Source organism: Mustelus asterias, chromosome 9, assembly GCF_964213995.1.
Source record: "Mustelus asterias chromosome 9, sMusAst1.hap1.1, whole genome shotgun sequence".
Taxonomy (NCBI): Eukaryota; Metazoa; Chordata; class Chondrichthyes; order Carcharhiniformes; family Triakidae; genus Mustelus; species Mustelus asterias.
This window is the reverse complement of record NC_135809.1, coordinates 110037359-110058925: the sequence shown is the minus strand read 5'-3', so window position 1 is coordinate 110058925 and position 21567 is coordinate 110037359. Positions and strand designations below refer to the sequence as shown.

Here is a 21567-nt window from a genome sequence, read left to right as displayed (position 1 = left end):
TTCAAAAAGGAACCAAAAGGACATCATTTGCATCTGATAAACTCACTTTGCTAGTAGAGTCAGTTGGTCTGTCTAGATAATGGCCTCCTGACACCAGACCATTATGGATGGTTACTTTTTCAACATCTCATGACTGGGACATTATCAGTCCTGAAATCAAAGCCAGTTCCAGCCACTGGATAAAACATCCCTTTGGAAGCCATTGTGAAGAAAGGTCATGTGACTTGAGTGACCATTTTGAAATCTCTATTTGCATTTCAGAACTGAGAAATCCTCAGCCGTTGCTTTAACGTCAACTGGAAAGGACCCCAGCAGTCTGGCTGAGCAAACAGTTGGCTACCACCTCTGAACTTCACAAAGCCTGCTTGACTTTCAAAATCTCTGATCAAGTTCTGCCAAGTGCGCTAAGCACAGGGAGCGGCATGGTGGCACAGTGGTTAGCACTGCTGTCTCACAGTACCCGGGTTTAATTCCCGGCTTGGGTCACTGTCTGTGTCGATTATGCACATTCTCCCCGTGTCTGCGTGGTTTTCCTCCGGGTGCTCCGGTTTCCTCCCACAGTCCAAAAGATGTGCTAGTTAGGTGCATTGGCCATGATAAATTCTCCCCCAGTGTACCCAAACAGGTGCCAGAGTGTGGCAACTAGGGGATTTTCATAGTAACTTCATTGCAATGTTAATGTAAGCCTATTTGTGACACTAATAAATAAACTAAATTAAAGAAAGCCCATTGTGCTGCAGCATCGTTTGTTTCAAGGATTTTCATATTGTTACCAACAATTAGAAACTCATCAGAACAACACCCCGCCACGAATGAAACATAGAAGGAGGCCATTTGGCCCATTGCATCTGCATTGGCTTTCCAAAGGAGCATCATGACTTAGTGCCAATTCTTAGTCTTTTAGCTGTGCCCCGCACATTGTTTCTATTCAAGTAATCATCTAAAGGCATATGGTGTCTTGGCGTTTATTGGTAGGGGGATTGAATTTAGGAGTCGTAGCGTTATGTTGCAACTGTACACAACTCTGGTGCGGCCGCACTTGGAGTACTGTGTGCAGTTCTGGTCCCCACATTACAGGAAGGATGTGGAGGCTTTGGAGAGGGTGCAGAGGAGGTTTACCAGGATGTTGCCTGGTATGGAGGGGAGATCCTATGAGGAGAGGCTGAGGGATTTGGGATTGTTTTCGCTGGAAAGGCGGCGGCTAAGAGGGGATCTTATTGAAACATATAAGATGATTAGAGGTTTAGATAGGGTGGATAGTGATAGCCTTTTTCCTCTGATGGAGAAATCCAGCACGAGGGGGCATGGCTTTAAATTGAGGGGGGGTAGTTATAGAACCGATGTCAGGGGTAGGTTCTTTACCCAGAGGGTGGTGAGGGATTGGAATGCCCTGCCAGCATCAGTAGTAAATGCGCCTAGTTTGGGGGCGTTTAAGAGATCCGTAGATAGGTTCATGGACGAAAAGAAATTGGTTTAGGTTGGAGGGTCACAGTTTTTTTTTTTTTTTAACTGGTCGGTGCAACATCGTGGGCCGAAGGGCCTGTTCTGCGCTGTAATGTTCTATGTTCTATGTTCTAAAGCCCTCTTGAATGCCTCAATTGAACCTGCCTCCACCATACATCCAGGCAGTGCATTCCAGATCCGAACCAGTCATTGTGTGAAAAGTTTTTTCTCACATCAGTGCAGTTTACTTATCTTTCTCCTGTCTGTAACACCATTGATAGTTAACTAGTTATACTCACCGGTTCTAGTGTTCTGTGCATTTTAAGCAAGTCTGACATCCTTGTCTCAAAACCTGGAGCAAAGCAACCTGGATTAATGGCAACGAAACATTGTCCCTGGAGGATAAGGAGAGTACAAGAATTTGTGAGTTAATGATTGCAGTCGTATTGAACACTGCAATATCAATTTTTATTTTCGCTGCAAATGTATATTACGTAGTTACATAAATATACCCAAAGGAGAAGTGCACTGGGCAAGTGCTGGGAGTAAAGCAGACAGCACCAAAAACTTCAAACAGATACACACAGACAGACAGATGTACATACAGACACGAACACACACACACTTCCTGGAACTAGCTGAAGAATGATTCCAAAGGGAAATTGTATGGGCACTTGAGTGAAATAAACTTACAGGGTTTGATAGTGTGGGAGAAGGGGGCTGACTGGATTGTTCCACAGAGTCAGTCTGGGCTTGCTGGGCCAAATGGCCTCCTTTTGTGCTGTAATGACTCTATGGCACACAACACTCACAGACACATATACACTTACACACAGCAGCCAGGGCTCTTGCTGTGCTCTAATAGCTTACTGTGTTCAAACTCTGTGTTCTGTCTGGAGTCACAAATATGTTCTGGCCAGAACCTTCTGGTACCTTGCAAGATTGGCCATAACAGGCAGATATGCTCAGATTATTCCATTTTGCTGGTGTCAACCTATAATAAAAGATTCTCCCACACTCCTACAGCGGGATCCCTGACAATGGGAACTCTGAAATTTGACTATTATTTTCCAACCCTTTTTTGGACATTGGTATGGTGCCAGAGGACTGGAGGACTGCCAATGTTGTACCATTGTTTAAAATCAGAGGAAGGGATAGCCCAAGTAGTTGCAGGCCAGTCAGTCTAACCTAGTGGTGGGCAAATTATTGGAACAAAAATGTAAGGGACAGTTTAAAAAAAATTTAATCATGGGACATGGGCATCGCTGGCTGGCCAGCATTTATTGCCCATCTCTAGTTGCTCTTGAGATGGTGGTGGTGAGCTGTCTTTTTGAAATGCTGCAGTCCAGTTGACCCACAATTCCCGCTTGGAGGAGAGAATTTCAGGATTTTGACCCAGTGATTGCAAAGGAACGCCAATGTATTTTCAAGTCAGGACGCTGAGTGGCTTGGAGGGGAACTTGCAGGTGGTGGTGTTCCCATCTAACTGTTGCCCTTAACCTTCTAGGTGGAAGTGGGCATGGATTTGGCTGTCGAAGGATCTTTGGTGAATTGCTGCAGTGCATCTTGTAGATAGTACACACTGATGCTACTGAGCGTCGGTGGTGGAGGGAGTGGATGTTTGTAGATGTGGTGCCAATCAAGTGGGCTGCTTTGTCCTGGATAGTGTCAAGCTTCTTGAGTGTTGTTGGAACTGCACCCATCCAGGCAAATGGGGAATATCCCATCATATTCCTGACTTGTGCCTTGTAAATAGTAGAGAGGCTTTGGGGAGTCAGAAGGTGAGTTACTCGCTGCAGTATTCCTAGCCACTGACCTGCTCTTTAGCCACTGTATTTATGTGGCGAGTCCAGTTGAGTTTCTGATCAATGGTAATCCCAAGGATGTTGACAGTGGGAGATTCAGTGATAGTTACCCCACTGAATGTCAAAGGACAGTGGTTAGATTGTATCTTATTGGTGATGGTCATTTGTGTGGTGAGAATGTTACTTGCTACTTGTCAGCTCAAGCCTGGATATTGCCAGATCTTGTTTAAATCATAATTTAGAGAGGCACAGATTAAACAAGAACTATCAGCATGAATTTATTAACGGAAGGTTGTGTCTGAGTAACTTGATAACAGTCTTTGAGGTAAAAAAGAGGGTTGATGACGGCAGCAGTTTGATTTAGTCAGCATGGATTTTAGCAAGGCTTTTGACAAGGTTCCACAGAACAGATTGTTCAGTCATTAAATGCTCGTGGAATCAAGGGAAAGTCTGAAGTTGGGTCCAAAATTGGCTCAGCGCCAGGATGCAAAAGTTAAAGTTCTGAGGGAGTTTTTGTGATTTGAAGAGGATGGGAAAGAGGATTGGTTAATGGATAAGAAGCAGAGAGTGGACATAAAGTAGCAATTTCAAGTTGGCAGGCAAGTTCCACAAGGATCAGTGGGAGATTTTCATAGGAAGTTCATTGCAGTGTTAATGTAAACCTACTTGTGACACTAATAAATGAAAAAACTTACTGAGGCCTCATATTTACAATCTGTATTGATGACTTAGATGAAGAGATAGCGTAATGTATCTAAGTTTGCTGATGACATGTAGCTATGTGGAAAGGTAAGCTGTACAGAGGAGAGAGAGGCTACAAGGAGATTTGGTAGGTTAAGTGAGTGGACAACAAGATAGCAGATGGAGTATAATATAGGAAAGTGTGAAGTCATTCACTTTGGTTATAAGAATAGAAACATAAAAACTAGAAGCAGGAGTAGGCCATTCAAGCCTGCTCCATCATTCATTTTGATCGTCCTGATTCCCCTTCCCCTCATATCTCTTGATCTCTTTTGCTCCAAGAGCTATTTCTAATTTCTTCTTGAAATCAGACAACGTTTTGGCCTCAACTACTTTTGGTGATAGTGAATTCCACGCATTCATCACCCTCTGGGTGAAGAAATTTCTCCTCACCTCAGTTCTAAAAGGTATCTTTATCCTCAAACTGTGAACCCTAGTTCTGGACTCCCTCACCAGTGGGAGCATTCTTTCTGAATCTATAGAAACATAGAAAATCTAGATAGAAAAGCAGTCTACTTTTAAAAGGTGAGAAACTTGTAAGTCTTTATGTTCAAAGAAACTTGGATGTGCTCATACAATGAACGCAGAAAGTTAGCATGCAAGCACAGTAAGCAATTATGAAGGCAAATGTCATGTAGCTTTTATTGCGGGGGATTGGAGTACAGGAATAAATTCTGCTACAATTGTACAAGGTTTTGGTGGGACCACATCTGGAATGCTGTATGCAGTTTTGGTCTCCACACTTAAGAAAGGATATACTTGCATTCGAGGCAGTACAGCAAAGGTTCACTCAATAGATCCCTGGGATGAAGGGGTTGTCCTATAACAAGAGGCTGATTGAATTGAGATTATGTTCTCTGGTTTTTACAAGAATGAGACATGATCTTATTGACACATACAAAATTCTAAAGGGGCTAAATAGGTTGGACATTGAAGTTCATCTCTGCTCATCAGGGAATCACAAGGGCACAGTCTTAGGATAAGTGGTCAATCATTTAGGACTGAAATTGGAAAAAAATACTTCATTCAAAGGATTGTGAATCTTTGAAATGCACTACCCCAGTGGATTGTGAATGCTTCATTGTTGAATACATTTAAGGTTGGGATAGACAAATTCTTGGTCTCTCAGGGACTCAAGGGATCTGGGGAGTGGGTCAGAAAGTGGAGTTGAAACCCAAGATCAGTCATGCCCATACTGAATGTGGAGCAAGCTCAACGGCCATCTGGTCTACCCCTGCTCCTACGTCTTGTGTTCCTGGAAGCATGTTTCCAATAGGGTTCCACAAGGTTTACTACAGGTCCTTTGTTTTTCATGGTATATATCAATGATTTAGACTTAGATTTAGGAGGCATGAGCAAGATGTTTGTGACAGTACAAAAATTGGTTTTGTGGTTGATAGTGAGGAAGAAAGCTGTAGATTGCAGCTAGATATAATGGACTGGTCAGGTGAGCAGAAAAGTGGCAAGTGGAATTCAATCCAAAGAAGAATGAGGTTGTGGATCTGAGGATGGCAACCAAGGCATAGGAATGCAGGATAAATGGTAAGATACTGAGAGGTGTAGAGTGCCAGTGGAACCTTGGAGCGCATGTCCATAGATCCCTGAAGATAGCAGGACAGAGGTCAGGTGGTGAAGAAGGCATTAGAAATATTTTTCTTTTTTAATCGAGGCCTGGGGTACAACAAACACCCGTTAGACTGCAGCTAGTTTACTGCATACAATTCTGGACAGTGCATGACCGCATTACAGGGAGTGATTTCAACTGAGGAGATTAATGAGTATATTGCCATGACTGGAGCATTTTAACTATGAGAAAAAAATTGGATTGGCTGGAATTGTTTACTTCGGAACAGAGCAGGATGTGCAAAGATTTAATTAAGGTCTATAAAATTATAAGAGGTCTAGATAGAGTGGATTGGAAGAATCTATATTCATTAGCAGAGGGATTAATAACCAGAGGCAAAGACTTAAACTAATTGGCTGAAGGATCAAAGGGAAGTTGAGGAGTATCATCTTCACCCAGAAGATGCAGGGGTCTGGAATTCACTGTCTGAAAGGGCGATATAGGCAAAAACCTTAAATACATTAAAAACAAACACTGGCATATGCACTTGAGAACCTGCAACAGACAGGGCGATAGGACTGCTAAAATGTAGTTCATTCTCTAAAATCACACAGTCACTGTGGCAAATCAAGACCCAAATATTCGAAGCAGGTGGAAATCACCAAAAAACAGATAATCCACAGAACAATTCCCACAGGTCAGGAAGCCAGGAGAGGGTCCACAGACCTAGAGGGAACCAGAAGGACCATTCTCACTGGCCATCAGCTCAGAATTGGAGTCAAGTCTCTCCCCAAAGCTGGAATTGAGGTTAAAGATCCTAAAACTTTTCTGGACAGGTGGTAAGCTGCATTTCATGCTAGTTAGAGAGGGGGATGGTGGGGGTGGAGGGGTGGGGGTGGGGGGGCGGTGGTAGATTGAGGAAGATGGGGAGAGAAAGTGATAAAAGAGAGAGAAAATGAGTGAGAGCAAGGGAAGTAGGAAAGTGGCAGAAAGAGATGAGGAAGAGGGTGATGAGGTGAGAAAGAAAACGAGGAGAGAGTGAGAAAGAAGAGTAGAGAGCAAGGTAGAGATAGTGAGAGAGAATGAAGGAGTGAGAGTGAGGAAGAGTATGAGAGAGGGAGGGTAAGAGAAAGGGAGAGAGAGTGAGGGAGGGGGAGCACAGTGACACTGTGGTTAGCACTGCTGCCTCATAGCGCCAGGGACCCAGATTCAATTTCGGTCTCGGGTAACTGTCTGTGTGGAGTTGCACGTTCTCCCTGTATCTGCGTGGGTTTCCGCCGGGTGCTCCGGTTTCCTCCCATAGTCCAAAGATGTGTGGGTTAGGTAGATTAGCCATGATAAATGCACGGGGTTACGGTGAGAGGGCCTGGGTAAGGTGCTCTTTTAGAGAGTCGGTGTAGACTTGATAGGCTGGATGGCCAATTTCTGCAGTGTAGAGATTCCATAGAATGAGAGAGTGAGGAAAAGGGAGAGAGTGATGGAAGGAAATAGAAATTAATAATACTCAAAATAAATGTGGAAATCTAAATCACACCCAACTTCCTCCAGGCTCAGGTGATGCTCGGAGCCTGTTGAGGAAGATAAAGGAGGGAGGAAAGAGAGGGAGAGAGTGAGGGAGAGAGTGAGGGAGGGAGCAGTGTAATAGTGTTGATGAGCATCTCAAATTATAACATTGGTTCTCCACCAAGGTGAACAGCACTTGGGAGAAAGCATTAAGGAAACCGAAACCACCTTGGGTTGGAATGGCTCAGTAATAACACCAATGATCCAAGTCCTGAATATTGTAGACCGAGATTGTGGCAGGTGGTGTGAGAGAACAAACACAAGGAAGTAACCTTCTTGTCACAAACTCATATGTATATGATAGCTTTAGCAGAAGTGATCAATACACAGTGTTCATGAAGACAAAACATCTCTATCCTGAGTAAGCTGGAGTGGGAGATGGAGCAATGAGTTCGGTTTGGAGCATGATGAGGATATACTTGATGTGCAGTCACTAAGTGCAGCAACAGAGAATCCTCACCAGATTGGCCACCTTTTCTGTGTCTTTCCAACGACGGATGTTTTTACTGTAATTAGATCCTGTGAGCATGCCACAAAATACCTCCACCAGCAGACTCAGTCCATAACCCTTATAACCACCTGAAAATACAACACAACATTAAGCTCAAACATCACTCAGCTATTCATAGCGCTCGACCAATCACAAAGTTCAGCTCAGACAACTTCCTTTCCTTCCCTCTGTCCCTCCCTTCTTCTATCTCTTCTCCACCCATGCCTTTGTATTTTCACCTCTGCTTCTCTCACCTCCTCCTTCTCCCTCACCCATTCCTGCTTTCACCTCCTTGTCTCCTCTCCAGTGGATTCTCTTCCTTCCTTACCTCCCTTGCTTTTTTTTTCACCTCCAACTGTCCTGTTCCTTCCATCCACCCCCTCTCCTCCTTCTTGAAGTAGGATATTCCCTCACTGGGGTCACCAACAGAACCTCACTGAACCTTGCCATTGCTCACACCCAAACCCATGTGAGTGAATGTTGACTAATTGCCTTGAGGAGGGAACATGCCCAATCTGCAATAGGCGATTCCAACAGACCTCAGTATCATGGAATATGGAAGCAAAACTCAGCCAGACATTCAACTTTACCCTGCCGCAAATTATTTGTTTTTAATCAACGGTAAATATTAGTTTGTCTGCCTTCCACATTCACTACCACAAGTACAGTCTTCTAGTGATTGGTTATAGCTTGACAGAATCTGAGCATTACCCATCTCTTTTTACATTCTGCTCCACAGGACCAACTAGACCCTCTTATGTGATAAACTGGTTTTCTACCATGATGAACAGAACTTAGAGGAAGGATTAAGAGCACAGAATTCACGCTCTTTTTACATTCTGCTCCACAGGACCAACTAGACCCTCTTATGTGATAAACTGGTTTTCTACCATGATGAACAGAACTTAGAGGAAGGATTAAGAGCACAGAATTCACGCTGGGTGGGAATGGCTCAGCAATAACACCAACAACCCAAGTCCTGAATGATCCTGACTGAGATTGTGGCAGGTAGCGAGAGAACCAACACAAGGAAGTAACCAAAACAGAAAATGCTGGAAAAACTCAGCGGGTCTGGCAGCATCTGTGGAGAGAGAAAATAGAGTTAATGTTTTGAGTCCTTCAGAGTTGGAAGGAACCTGATGCGCTATCAATAAGGCGAAAGACTACCGATATGCCAATATAAGTGTAGGCTTTTATTCACAACAGAATCAGGAGCAGATCCCAACAGTTAACAGACCTGGACTGAACAAGGGGGAGGAGACAGCCACCTTTATACTAGGTGCTGAGGGGAGGAACCAAACTGGAAGGGGATGTGTCCAGGTATGACAAACACACACAACGGTGGTCCATATAGGACAAAGGCACAACTGAGGTCCACCACAGAACCACCTTGTCACAATCTACATTTACGATGGGTTTAGCAGAAGTGACCATTACACAGTGCTCTTGAAGACGAAACCTCATCTCTGTCCCGAGGGCCTTCTACATCCAATAGGATTAACCCAACTGCTCAAAACTAGACATCCATGAGGCACTGCTGGGCATCAGCAGCAACAGAATTGCATTCCACCATGTTGACAATCTGTAATCTTACTTCCTGGCATCTCTCTCACCCCCCCATCACCAGCAAGCCAGGAAGTCAATCCCAGCTCAATGGTGAGTGTTGAAGAAGCAGCACCATGGCATATCTGAGAATGGAGAGTGAGTTGCAACTAAACAGCAAAAGCAGCAGGCTGGAGAAAGAACTAAGCTGTCCCACAATCAACAGCTCTGAGCTAAACTCTGCAGCTCTGTCACGCCCAGTTGAGAATGGTAGTGGACAACCACACACCTAACTGGAGGAGGAACAGCTCCATTCTCAACCACATTGGGACCTAGCAAGTGAGTCAAAGAGAAATGATTATGAGACAAGGTTGACAAGTGTCTTCAGGTAAAGGTGCTGCGTGGATGATCCTTCTTAGCATGCTTCCAAGATCGCACCATTACAGAGATCAATCTTCAATCAATTCAGTTCACCCCATGTGATATTAGGAATGGTGCACTAGCCCCATTTAAAGTTCAGGACCCTGACAACATCCCATCTGTATTGACGAAGAACTCTATTGCAGAGCAATTTGCTCCCTGATGCTGACTTTTCCAGTCCACTACAACTTATACCCAAGTATATCCTATCAACACACAAGGTAGAAACATAGAAAAATAGGAGCAGGAGGAGGCCATTTTGTCCTTCAAGCCTGTTCCACCATTTATCATGATCATGGCTGATCATCCAACTCAACAGCCTGAACCCGCCTTCCCCCCATATCCTTTGATCCCCTCCACCTCAAATGCTATATCTAACTGCTTCTTGAAAACATTCAATGTTTTGGCCTCAACTACTTTGTGGTAGTGAATTCCACAGGCTAACCAGTCTCTGGGTGAAGAAATCTCTCCTCAACTTTGTCCTAAACAGTCTATCCTGTATCCTCAGACTGTGACCTCTGATTCTGGACACCCCTATCATCAGAAACATCCTTTTTGCACCTACCTTGTCTAGTCCCTTTAGAAGTTTATAGGTTTCTATGGGATCCCCCTCATTCTTCTGAACTCCAGCAAATACAATCCTAACCGATTCAATCTCTCCTCATACGTCAATCCCACCATCCCAGGAATCAGTCTGGTAAACTTTCTCTGCACTCCCTCTAGAGCAAGAACATCTTTCCTCAGATAAGGAGAGCAAAGCTGCAAAATGTTCCAGGTGTGACCTCACCAAGACCTTGTATAATTGCATCAAAACATCCCTGCTCCTGTACTTGAATCCTCTCACTATAAAGGCCAACATACCATTTGCCTTTTTTACTGCCTGCTGCACCTGCATGCTTAATTTCAGCGATTGGTGTCAAGGACACTCAGATCCCATTGCACATTCCCCTCTCCTAATTTATGGCCATTCAAATAATAATCTGCCTTCCCATTTTTGCTACTGAAGTGGATAACCTCACATTTATCCAAATTATATTGCATCTGCCAATCATTTGCCCATTCACTCAACTTGTTCAAATCACATTGAAGGATCTCGGCATTCTCCCCATAGCTCACCCTTCCATCCAGCTTTGGGTCATCTGCAAATTTGGTGATATTACATTTAGTACCCTCATCTAAATCGTTAATATATATAGTGAATAGCTAGGGTCCCAGCACTGATACTTGCAGTACTCCACTAGATACTGCCTGCCATTTGGAAAGAGACCCGTTTATTCCTACTGTTTGTTTCCTGTCTTCCAACAGTTTTCTATCCATCTCAGTACACTACCCCCAATCCCAAGTGCTTTAATTTTACACACTAATCTCTTATGTGTGACTTCGAAAGCCTTCTGAAAGTCTGAATAACCATATACACTGGCTTCCCTTCATCAACTCCACTAGTTACATCCTTGAAGAATTCCAGTATATATTCCAATAGATTTGTCAAGCATGATTTCCTTTCAAACTAGGTCAATTCCCGCCCCATCAGTGTTGTAAATGAATAGGGTACCCTAGGAGGAATGATACCATAACTAAGTGGTGCATCTAGGGCCAAGGTGCAAAGTGTAAACTACCCAGTATTGGTCAAATGTATCTTGAGCACTATGTTCAGTTCTGGTCAGATGCACCTTGAGCACTCTGTCTACTTCTCGTCACTAAAAAGAGGAACACATGCAAACACTGGGTATAGTGCTTAGAGGAGGCATGAATTTCATCTCCAGGGTCAGGTTTTGAGCTATGGGGAAATACCAGGGGTGGAATTGGTTTTGGGAAGCAGCAACAAACCAGACAACAGCAAATTCGCAGAATGTTTCACTCTTGCCTGAATCTCTTTCCCATTAGAATCATAAAATCCCTGCATGCAGAAGGAGGCCATTCAGCCTGTTGAGTCTGCATCGACTCTCCAACAGAGCATCTCAGCCAGGCCCTATCCTTGTAACCTCACATATTTACCCTGCTAATCCCCTAACCTACACATCCTGGGACACCTAAGGGGAAATTTAACACGGCCAATCAACCTAATCTGCACATTTTTGGACTGTGGGAGGAAACCAGAGCACCTGGAGAAAACCCATGCTGAACGAGGAAAATGTACAAACTCCACACGGACAGTCACCCAAGGCCCACTAACATTGATTTTTTTTTGTGTGTTAACTCCCTTCCATCCTAGCCAAGACTAATATCAAACTTTGGAATTTTCAAATAGGGAAGGAAGTGTCTGAGAGCTGATTCTATAGTGAGGTACAGGAACAATACCTCAGTGATGGGGTAAACGGTACAGTAGAATATCCCAGTGATGAGGTATAACAGGTACAGGATAATACCCTAGTGATGGGGTATCGCAGATACAGGAGAATACCTCAGTGGTGGGGTACAGCAGGTACAGGGAAATATCCAGTGATGGGATATAGTGGGTTATGCGACTGGTAAAGGAATGAAACATGTAAATCTGGAATATTATTTTGAATTAAACTGTAGGAGTAGACATTAGGACTGGCTTAATGAACTAGCTGGTCTTTTCATGCCTGTTAATTTAATACATTCCTATATAGGAAGGGGAGAAGCAAATTCAGAACCAAAAGTAGGAAATCCTTCTACAGACAATGACTGAGATATAGAATGGAACAAGGAGCACAGCTGAGCCTAGGGGTTGCAGTGGTTCGGATTTCTCTGAGTACATGGTTTCAGGTGGATTGCACAACCTCCCTCATCAATAGTGGAGTTGTGTGAAAGACATATTGATACAGATATCACTTACTTGTAGCCTCACTTCCTCCCAGAGGCACTAGTCCTCCACCTGTTAGAATCTGTGTCGGATCAGTGGTCTCTTTGCCACTGGAATCACACCCCCATCCTACCGGAACTTTCTCTTTACTTCTTTGCTGTACTTCTATCTAAAAGGACAGAGATGACATGGTTCAACAAGCAAGTTCCTGCAGGTCGGAGGCATGCAACAACAACAATAATTTGCATTCATATAACAACTGGTGCTTTAGAGTAGCACAATCAAACAACATTTTACATCAAGTCTCATAAAAGGCCTGGTTAAGGCAGATAACAAAAAGTTTAGCTAAAGAGGAAGGTTTTAAGGAACACCTTGAAGGAGGAGAGAGAGGCAGAGAAGTTTACGCAGCTAAAAGCATAGCCAGCATTGATGGAGGGATTAAAATTCTGGATGTGCAAGAGGCCTGAACGTGAGGAGTGCAGAGATCTCGGAAGGTTGTGGAGCTGGAAGAGGTCACAGAGATAGGGAGGGGCGAGGACATGGAAGATTTTGAAAACAAGAAAGAGAATTTTAAAATTTAGGCTTTGCCAGATCAAGAGTTAATGTATGTCAGCTAGCACAAGGGTTAATGAGTTAAACAGGAGTTGTTGCGAGTTAGGATACAGGCAGCTGAGTTTAGAATAGTCTGATGTTTCTGGAGGATGGAAGGACAGCCAAATGTGCGCGAGAACAGTTGAGGCTGGCGGCAACGAAGGCATGAATGATGGTTACAGCAATAGATGAGCCTGAATGGGTCGTTTAATCTTTATCACCTGAATGTAAAGAATGAAACTATGCTGTACCTTTCCCAGAGCCACTGCTGATGTGGCCATGTCCAGCACAAAGCTATCATCATTCAGGGCTGGAGCAGCAACGCTGAGAGGATTGGTCCCCAGAGTGCACTGGAAAACAAGTAAATAACAGATAAAAGGTACAATTTTAAAGTGGGTATAGGAACAGAGGCCTGGGATGATTGTACACAAATCTTTGAGGGTGGCAGGAAAAGTTAAAAAAGTGAACAGGATCCTGTGCTTAATACAGACAATAGAATAACAAAACAGGGAAGTTATGGTGAACCTTTGTAAATTACTGTGGCCTCAGCTGGAGTAGTGTGTTCAGTTCTGAGCACCACACTTTAGGAAGAATATCAAGGTTTTGGGGAAAGTGCAGGGGAGACTTATTAGAATGACACCAGGGATGAGGGACTTCAAATATGCAGACTGGAGAAGCTGGGATTACTCTCCTTAAAGCAGATATTCCTTGGTAGGCGAGGCTTTGGCTGGTTTATGGGTTAACTAGGCCGGATGTAGCTAATTCTAGTTACTACAACTGAGGCTGACCAAAACCACAGACTGAGATTCATATCTGGGACATTCTTGGTCTCTGTGAATCAGTGCTCATGTAGCTGAATGTTTTTGAGACAATGAACCAGCCATCCCAAAGCATCGGACTAGTTTGCTAGATTTGGTGATTCATGGGCTTGCACCAGCTATAACAAACATGGAAGTAGCAGATTGTAGTGAAAACCCCAACTGGTTCACAGTTGTCTTTCAGGGAGAGAAGCTGCTACACCTACCCATGCTGGAAACTTGACTCCAGCCCCAGGTTACATGGTTGACCCTCAAAGCCTTCTGAAGTGTCCAAATCATCCTCTCCTGGCCAGTGGCATGCTGGCCTTCATTGCAAGAGGATTTGAGTATAGGAATAAGGGTGTCTTGCTGCAGTTATACAGGGCCTTGGTGAGGCCACACCTTGAGTACTGTGTGCAGTTTTGGTCTCCTAGTCTGAGGAAGGACATTCTTGTTATTGAGGTAGTCCAGCAAAGGTTCACAGACTGATTCCTGGAAAGGCAGGACTGACATATGAAGAGAGACTGGATCAACTAGGCTTGTACTCACTGGAATTTAGAAGAATGAGAGGGGATCTCATTGAAACGTATAAAATCCTGATGTGACAGGACAGGGTAGATGCGGGAAGAATGTTCCCGATGTTGAAGTGCAGAAGTGGGGATCATAGTCTAAGAATAAGGGGCAACTCATTCAGGACTGAGACGAGGAAGAACTTCTTCACTCCGAGAGTTGTAAACCTGTGGAATTCTCTACCACAGAAAGTTGTTGGGGCCAGTTTGTTAGATATGTTCAAGAGGGAGCTGGACATGGCCCTTGTGGCTAAAGGGATCAAGGAGTATGGGAGAAAGCAGGAGTGGGATACTGAGAGTGCATGATCAACCATGAACATATTGAATGGTGGTGCAGGCTCGAAGAGCTGAATGGCCTACTCCTGCACCTATTTTCTATGTTTCTATAAGAGCAACCTACCCAGTGACTGACACCCACACCCAGACAATAAAAAGACCGTTGACGCTTTCACACATTGAGGTAGCAAGCTGGCTGTACAACAATATAAAGTCTTCCATTAACCAACTCTCTGTAACTAGAGCCTTTGTCAGCAGATACTCTACCTCCTTTGCTCTGGTTGGCACGACGAGTGGAGAGGTGTTTGTGCAACTCATTCCCTGTTGAAAGTAAATGCAGAGATTGTAATAAACTGCTTGTCCAACAAGTGAAATTTCCAAATTGTTTTGTCATGTAAGAGTCATTCTACTTACAATTAAACCACATTTTAGAGCTTGCATGGAATAAAATCCTGCAATGCCGTAGTGATTAGATCCTGCAATGACAAAGAGACGTAATAATGAACAGTACACTGTAAGGGATGTGACTAAACCCTCCCAACAAAGGAAGTTATCAGGCAATTTATACACAAGATTCCACAGTTATGAGATAATAACTAGATATCTATTTCAGTGAGGTTGGTTGAGGGATAAATATTTGTCACAAGACACTGGGAAGAACTCTCCTTCTCCCAGGACAAGGATCTTGTATGCCCATCTAAGAGGGCAATTGGAGTTTAAACTTAAATTCTCATTCAAAAGAGGGCACATCTGACAGTATTGCACTCCCAGCAGTGCAGCACTTCCTCAGTGCTGCCACTTTGACAATAGTGCTCCCTCAGTACAGTCACTCCCACAAAACCGCACTTCCTCAGTACTAACATTCCACCAATGCAGTTCTCCCTCAGTACTGGACATCTAACAATGCAACATTCCCAGTACTCACTTCTGACAATGCAGTACTCTTTCAGTAATGCCCACCCAATAGTGCAGCACTCCCTCGGTAAAGAAATGCAATAATACAAGCAACCTCTCAGTACTGAACTTCCTACATTGCAGTGCTTCCTCAGTACTACCCCTCCAATGATGCAACGCTCCCTTACTACTGACCCTCCAATAGTGCAGCACTCCTTGAGTACTGATCTTTCGAAAGTGCAGCACATGAAATTGGGATAAAATAAAATGGAAGCAGCTACTATCATAGCCTCGTCCAGCTCTAGAAAGCAGACTCTTCTGAAAACAAGTTCTTGCTAAAAGGCTGCTGTTTAAAATCTAAACCTTGAACAAAGAAGATTATTTCTTCGCTGAAACTGAAGATGGCTTTCCCAAATGTGGGCAAATAACCCGTGGGTGGTAACTATCTGCTGGATTTAGCACATAGGGTTGTGTAATAATGGAAGTTGTTTGGGAAAAAATGGAGTTTCTCAGAGTTCAGGAAACGTAGGTAGTTGGAAACAAGGGGCAAAAAATGTCTGTTCATCATCTTCAGTGTCCTTCTTGTCATGTGTTTTCTTTTAAATTAATAATATTCTTTATTAATTGATCACCAAGTGACTGGACTGTCCCTCCCTGGTTTGCATATCTTTTCTCACACTTAGGACTGCTTGTGCAGCAGTGGTGTATTTCCTCAGCTTTGGACCTCCGAGAACGTGGCATTCCTTCAGTATGATGGAACACTCCCTTAGTGCTGCCCCTCTGATAGTGCCGAATTCCCTCAGTACTGAACATCCACAGTGCAACGTTCCTCCAACAAAGTCCTCCAGTACTGACCCTCCAACAAAGCCCTGTTCCTTTAGTACTGCCTCTCCAACACTGCTACATTCCCATAGTACTGGTGTGGGTTAACACTGGCATCGTTGAGGAGCCAGGGCAGGTAGGCTTTGAATGTTGCACTCCATATTGAATTCTATGTACAGAACAGAAACAGACCATTTGGACTGTGACAGTGTTCTCCCACCCCTCTTCATCTCACCCTATTAGCATATTCTTCCATTCCTTTCTCCCTCATCTGTTTATCTATATTCCCCTTAAATGCGTCTATGATTGAGAGAGTGGACAAAGATAGTGCAGTTGTTATTGTGAATACTTTGAAGTCACATGTGGAGTGAGGGTGGACAGCTGCACACCACTTATATCAGCCATGATTTAGACCAGTCTAATTTCCCACTGCTGAGGCATGTAATTGGGAAGGGGAATGCAATTCCAACGAGTTTTGAAAATGGGGATAGATAGGAAACCAGATAGCTAGTCATAGTGGAAGAGATTAATTGAAGCTTGGTTAAGAAGGAGGATCCTTGGTTTATAAACAGATGCAAAGAGTACAAAAGCAAGAAAATTATGTTAAACCTTTATAAATCAGTAATTAGGACTCAGCTCCTATGTCCCTTCTGGACACCATACTTTAGGAAGGATGTCAAGGTCTTGGAAAAAGAGCAGAAGAAATTTATTAGAATGATACCAGGGATGAGGGACTTCAGTTATGTGGGGAGACAGGTGAAACTGGGTTTGCCCTATTTAGAGCAAAGAAAGTTAAGGAAGATTCAATAGAAGTGTTCAAAATCATGATGGGTTTTGATAGAATCCATTGGCAGAGGATCATTTACCAGATTTAAGCTAATTGGCAAAAGAACCAAAGGTGAGATGAGAAGAGAGTCTCTGTGTATTTAGGGTGTTAGTTGTGGGTAGCTCTTGCCTCTGGGAATTGAGTCATGGGTTTGAGCCTCGCTCTATAGTATCAAAGTTGTCACTCCCAGTTAGGAGACCACTTCAATGTCAGTGAGCCAGTACTGAGAGAGCATTATATAGTTGAAAGGACATTACTGAGGGAATGCTTCACTGTTGGAGAGTCAGTACCGAAGGAGCTCTTTACTGTCAGTCTGTACTGAGGGAATGCTGCTTTGTCAGGGGGGCAGTACTGAGGGTATGCTGTACCACTAGATGTTCAATATTGAAAGAATACAGAACAATCAAAGGGCCAGTAATGAAGGAAGTTGCACTGTCAGTGGTGCAGTTCTAAGGGAGCATAGCACTGCTGGAGAGGCAGCATTGAGGGAATGCTGCACTCTCGGAGGGTCAATAATGAGAGAGTACAGCACTGTTGGAGAAGCAGTACTGAGGAAGTGCTACACTGTCAAAAGGTCAGTACTCAGGGGGTGCTGCACTATCAGAGAGCTAGTACTGAGGGAATGTTGCACTGTCAGTGGGGCAGTACTATGGGAATGTAGCAGTGTTGGAGAGGCAGTACTAAAGGAACAGGGCTTTGTTGGAGGGTCAGTACTGGAGGACTTTGTTGGAGGAACGTTGCACTGTGGATGTCAGTACTCAGGGAGTGCTGCACTATCAGAGAGCTAGTACTGAGGGAATGTTGCACTGTCAGTGGGGCAGTACTATGGGATTTCGTAAGCATTTCCCCATTTAGAAAACAGTCTATGCCTCCATTCCTCCTTCCAAAGTGCATAACCTCACACTTTTCCACATCGTATTCCATCTGCAACTTCTTTGTCCACTCTCCTAACCTGTTCAAGCCCTTCTGCAGACCCCCGTTTCCTCAATACTCAGTCCTACTTCATCATGCACTTTCAAGTACTCCGCGATCTCATCTTTATTAATGGACTCTAAAATCTTGCCAGTGACCGGTCAGGCTAACCGGCCAATAATTTCCCACCTGCTGCTTCCCTCCCTTCTTAAACAGCGATGTTACATTAGCTACTTTCCAGTCCTCTGGTATCCTCCCTACCTCCAGTGATTCCTGAAAGGTCACCACCAATGCCACCACAATTTCCTCAGCTATCTCTTTTAGAACCCTGGGGTGTAGCCCATCTGTTCCAGGTGATTTATCCACCTTCAGACCTTTCAGTTTCCCCAGAACCTTCTCCTCAGTGATGGCCACTGCACTCACCTGTGCTCCCTGATTCTCCTGGAGCTCTGGCATCCCGCTGGTGTCTTCCACCCGTGAAGATTGATGCAAAGTAACGATTCAGTTCATCTGCCATTTCTTTGTTTCCTATTGTTACTTCTCCAGCCTCATTTTCCAGTGGTCCAATGTCTATTTTTGCCTCTCTCTTACCTTTTATATATTGAAAAAACTCTTCCTACCTTCTTTTATATTACTAGCTAACTTACACTCATATTTCATCTTCTCCCCCTTATTGCTTTTTTAGTTGTCCTCTGCTCACATTTAAAGGCTTCCCAATCCTCTGGCTTCCCACTAATCCTCGCCACCTTGTATGCTTTTTCTTTTGCTTTTATGCTGTTCTTGACTTCCCTTGTCAGCCATGATGCCTTGTTCTCCCCTAAGCATGTTTCCTCCTCCTTGGGATGAATTTCTGTTGTGCCTCCTGAATAACTCTCAAAAACCCCTGCTATTGCTGTTCCACTGTCTTCCCTGCTAGGCTCCCTTTCCAATCAACTCTGGCCAGCTCCTCCCTCATGTCTTTGTAGTTACTTATATTTAATTATAATACCGATTCCAGCTTCTCCCTCTCAAACTGCAGGGTAAATTCTGTTGTATTGTGGTCACTGCTCCCGAAGTGTTCCTTCACCTTAAGTTCCCGAATGGAATCTGCCTCATTACACAACACCAAATCCAGAATTGCCTGTTCCCTAGTAGGCTCTGTCACAAGCTGTTCCAAAATGCCAATTCTTAGACATTCCACAAATTCCTCTGCTTGGGACCCACTACCTACCTGATTTTCCCAGTTCATCTGCATATTGAAGTCCCCCAGGATTATTGTAATATTGTCTTTTTTATATGCCTTTTCCATCTCCTGATTTATTTTCTGCCCCACATCTTGACTGCTGCTACGGGGCCTGTACATGACTCTCATCAGGGTCTTTTTACCTTTACGATTCCTCAACTCTACCCACACAGATTCTGTGCCTTCTGATCCTATATTGCTTCTTGCTATCGATTTAACTTCATTCCTTACTAACAATGCAACCCTGCCCCCTTTGCCCATCTGCCTGTCCTTTCGATAGGACACATATCCTTGGATATTTAGATCCCAACCCTGATCCCCTTGCAGCCACGTCTCTGTGATGCCCACAACATCACATTTACCTTATTCTGTATACTGCGGGCATTTAGGTACAACACCTTCAGTCCTGCATTGACCGCCTCCTTTCTCATACCTGTCACCTTTTTTTCTCTGCTTGAGGTTAGATTCCTGCCACCTTCCATACTCTCTGTTCTATTACATGGTCTGGAAACTTTACTAATCGCTCCTGAGCCCTCGGCTCCTTTAACTAGTTGAATGTCCTCATCATTAACCTGCACTTGTACCCTCTCCTTTAACTTTGATTTTCTAATTCTCCTTACAACTGAACCCTCCCCCCACTATTTAGTTTAAAGCTCTATCTATAGCCCTAGTTATACGATTTGCCAGGACTCTGGTCCCAGCATGATTCAGATGAAGACCATCCCATCGGAACAGGTCCCCTCTTCCCTAATACTGGTGCCAATGTCCCATGAATTCAAACCCATTCCTCCCACACCAATCTTTGAGCCACGCATTTACCTCCTTAATTTTATTGACCCTGCACCTATTCACTCGTGGCTCAGGTATAATCCAGAGATTATTACCTTTTTGGTTCTGCTTTTTAATTTAACTCCTAGCTGTTCATACTTCCTTAGCAGAACCTTTGTTCCTGTTCTACCTATGTCGTTGGTACCTACGTGGACCATGACAACCGGATCTTTATCCTCCCACTCCAAGTTCCCCTGCAGCCCAGATGAGATATTCCGAACCCGAGCACCAGGCAGGCAACACAACCTTGGGGATTCTCGATCCTGGTCGCAGAGAACAGTGTCAATGCCCCTAATTATACTACCTCAATTATGACTGCATTTCTTTTTTCTCCCCCCACTTGATCGGTCCCCTGTACCATGGTGCCATGGTCAGTTTGCTCATCCTCCCTGCGGTACCCATTCCCATCCACACACGGAGCAAGAATCTCGAACCTGTTGGACAAGTTCAGGGATTGAGGCTCCTGCAACCCTACCACCTGGATCCCTCTACCTACCTCACTCGCAGCCGCATCCTCCTGTCCCTGACCACTGGCCAAATTCAAGGTATTTAATCTAAGGGGTGTGACTGCCTCCTGGAACACAGTGTCCAGGTATCTCTCCCCCTCCCTGATGTGTCACAGCGTCCGAAGCTCAGAATCCAGCTCATCCACTCTGAGCCGGAGTTCCTCAAGCAACCAACACTTATTACAGACGTGCTCACTGGGAACCACAATGAGGTCCATCAGCTCCCACATCATGCATGAACAACACATCACCTGACCCTTTTAAAAAAAAAATGTAAACTTTAAAAGAATTATATCTCTCCTTATTATCTCAGTCTCAACGCAATTTCTAACCAGTAAGTTAAATGGATTTTCAAATTTAGTACAGCTCCCTCAAATCACAAGCCTCCAGTGTTGTCACTTTTAAGTTTTTTTTAATCCAAACTCACTGTCAGTTTCAGAGAATCAAGAGTAACACTTGCTGACCAATCAGCACTCTCCCTTGCTGACCAATCAGCACGCTCCCTTGCTGACCAATCAGCACTCTCCCTTGCTGACCAATCAGCACTCTCCCTTACTGACCAATCAGCACTCTCCCTTACTGACCAATCAGCACTCTCCCTTACTGACCAATCAGCACTCTCCCTTACTGACCAATCAGCACTCTCCCTTACTGACCAATCAGCACTCTCCCCTGTGGCCTCTGCCGCCTGTTTCACTTAACTCCCTGTTTCCACCCAACTCCAAAAGCACTCCTCACAGCCAGGCAGCACTCACCGTGCAGACCATTGGGGATACTTCCTCACAGCATCTCATTTCTCTGAGGTGCATTGTCACAAGACATAGAGCCATGAATCAGTGCAAATTTTCACACTTTAGTGGATCCAGTTGGAGAGATTGCATTTACACTTGGTGAATCACAACTCATAAGTGAACACGAGTATAGATATTGGTAGATATTGGTTACAGGTAGTGTGTCAGGACCCCCCAAGTTCTATTTAGTTCGACAGA

General features: G+C 44.2%; 1 protein-coding gene across 1 annotated transcript in view; it reads right to left on the bottom strand.

The window, feature by feature from the left end:
* LOC144498916 (putative oxidoreductase YjmC) overlaps positions 1–21567 on the bottom strand; it is a 63135-nt gene that overhangs the window by 7168 nt on the left and 34400 nt on the right. The window contains exons 4-9 of the mRNA XM_078220818.1: positions 14983–15044; positions 14836–14889; positions 13178–13276; positions 12369–12504; positions 7577–7695; positions 1743–1838 (exon numbers count right to left, since the gene is read on the bottom strand). Coding sequence (XP_078076944.1) covers positions 1743–1838; positions 7577–7695; positions 12369–12504; positions 13178–13276; positions 14836–14889; positions 14983–15044 — 566 coding nt within the window. The remainder of the gene's footprint in view (positions 1–1742; positions 1839–7576; positions 7696–12368; positions 12505–13177; positions 13277–14835; positions 14890–14982; positions 15045–21567) is intronic.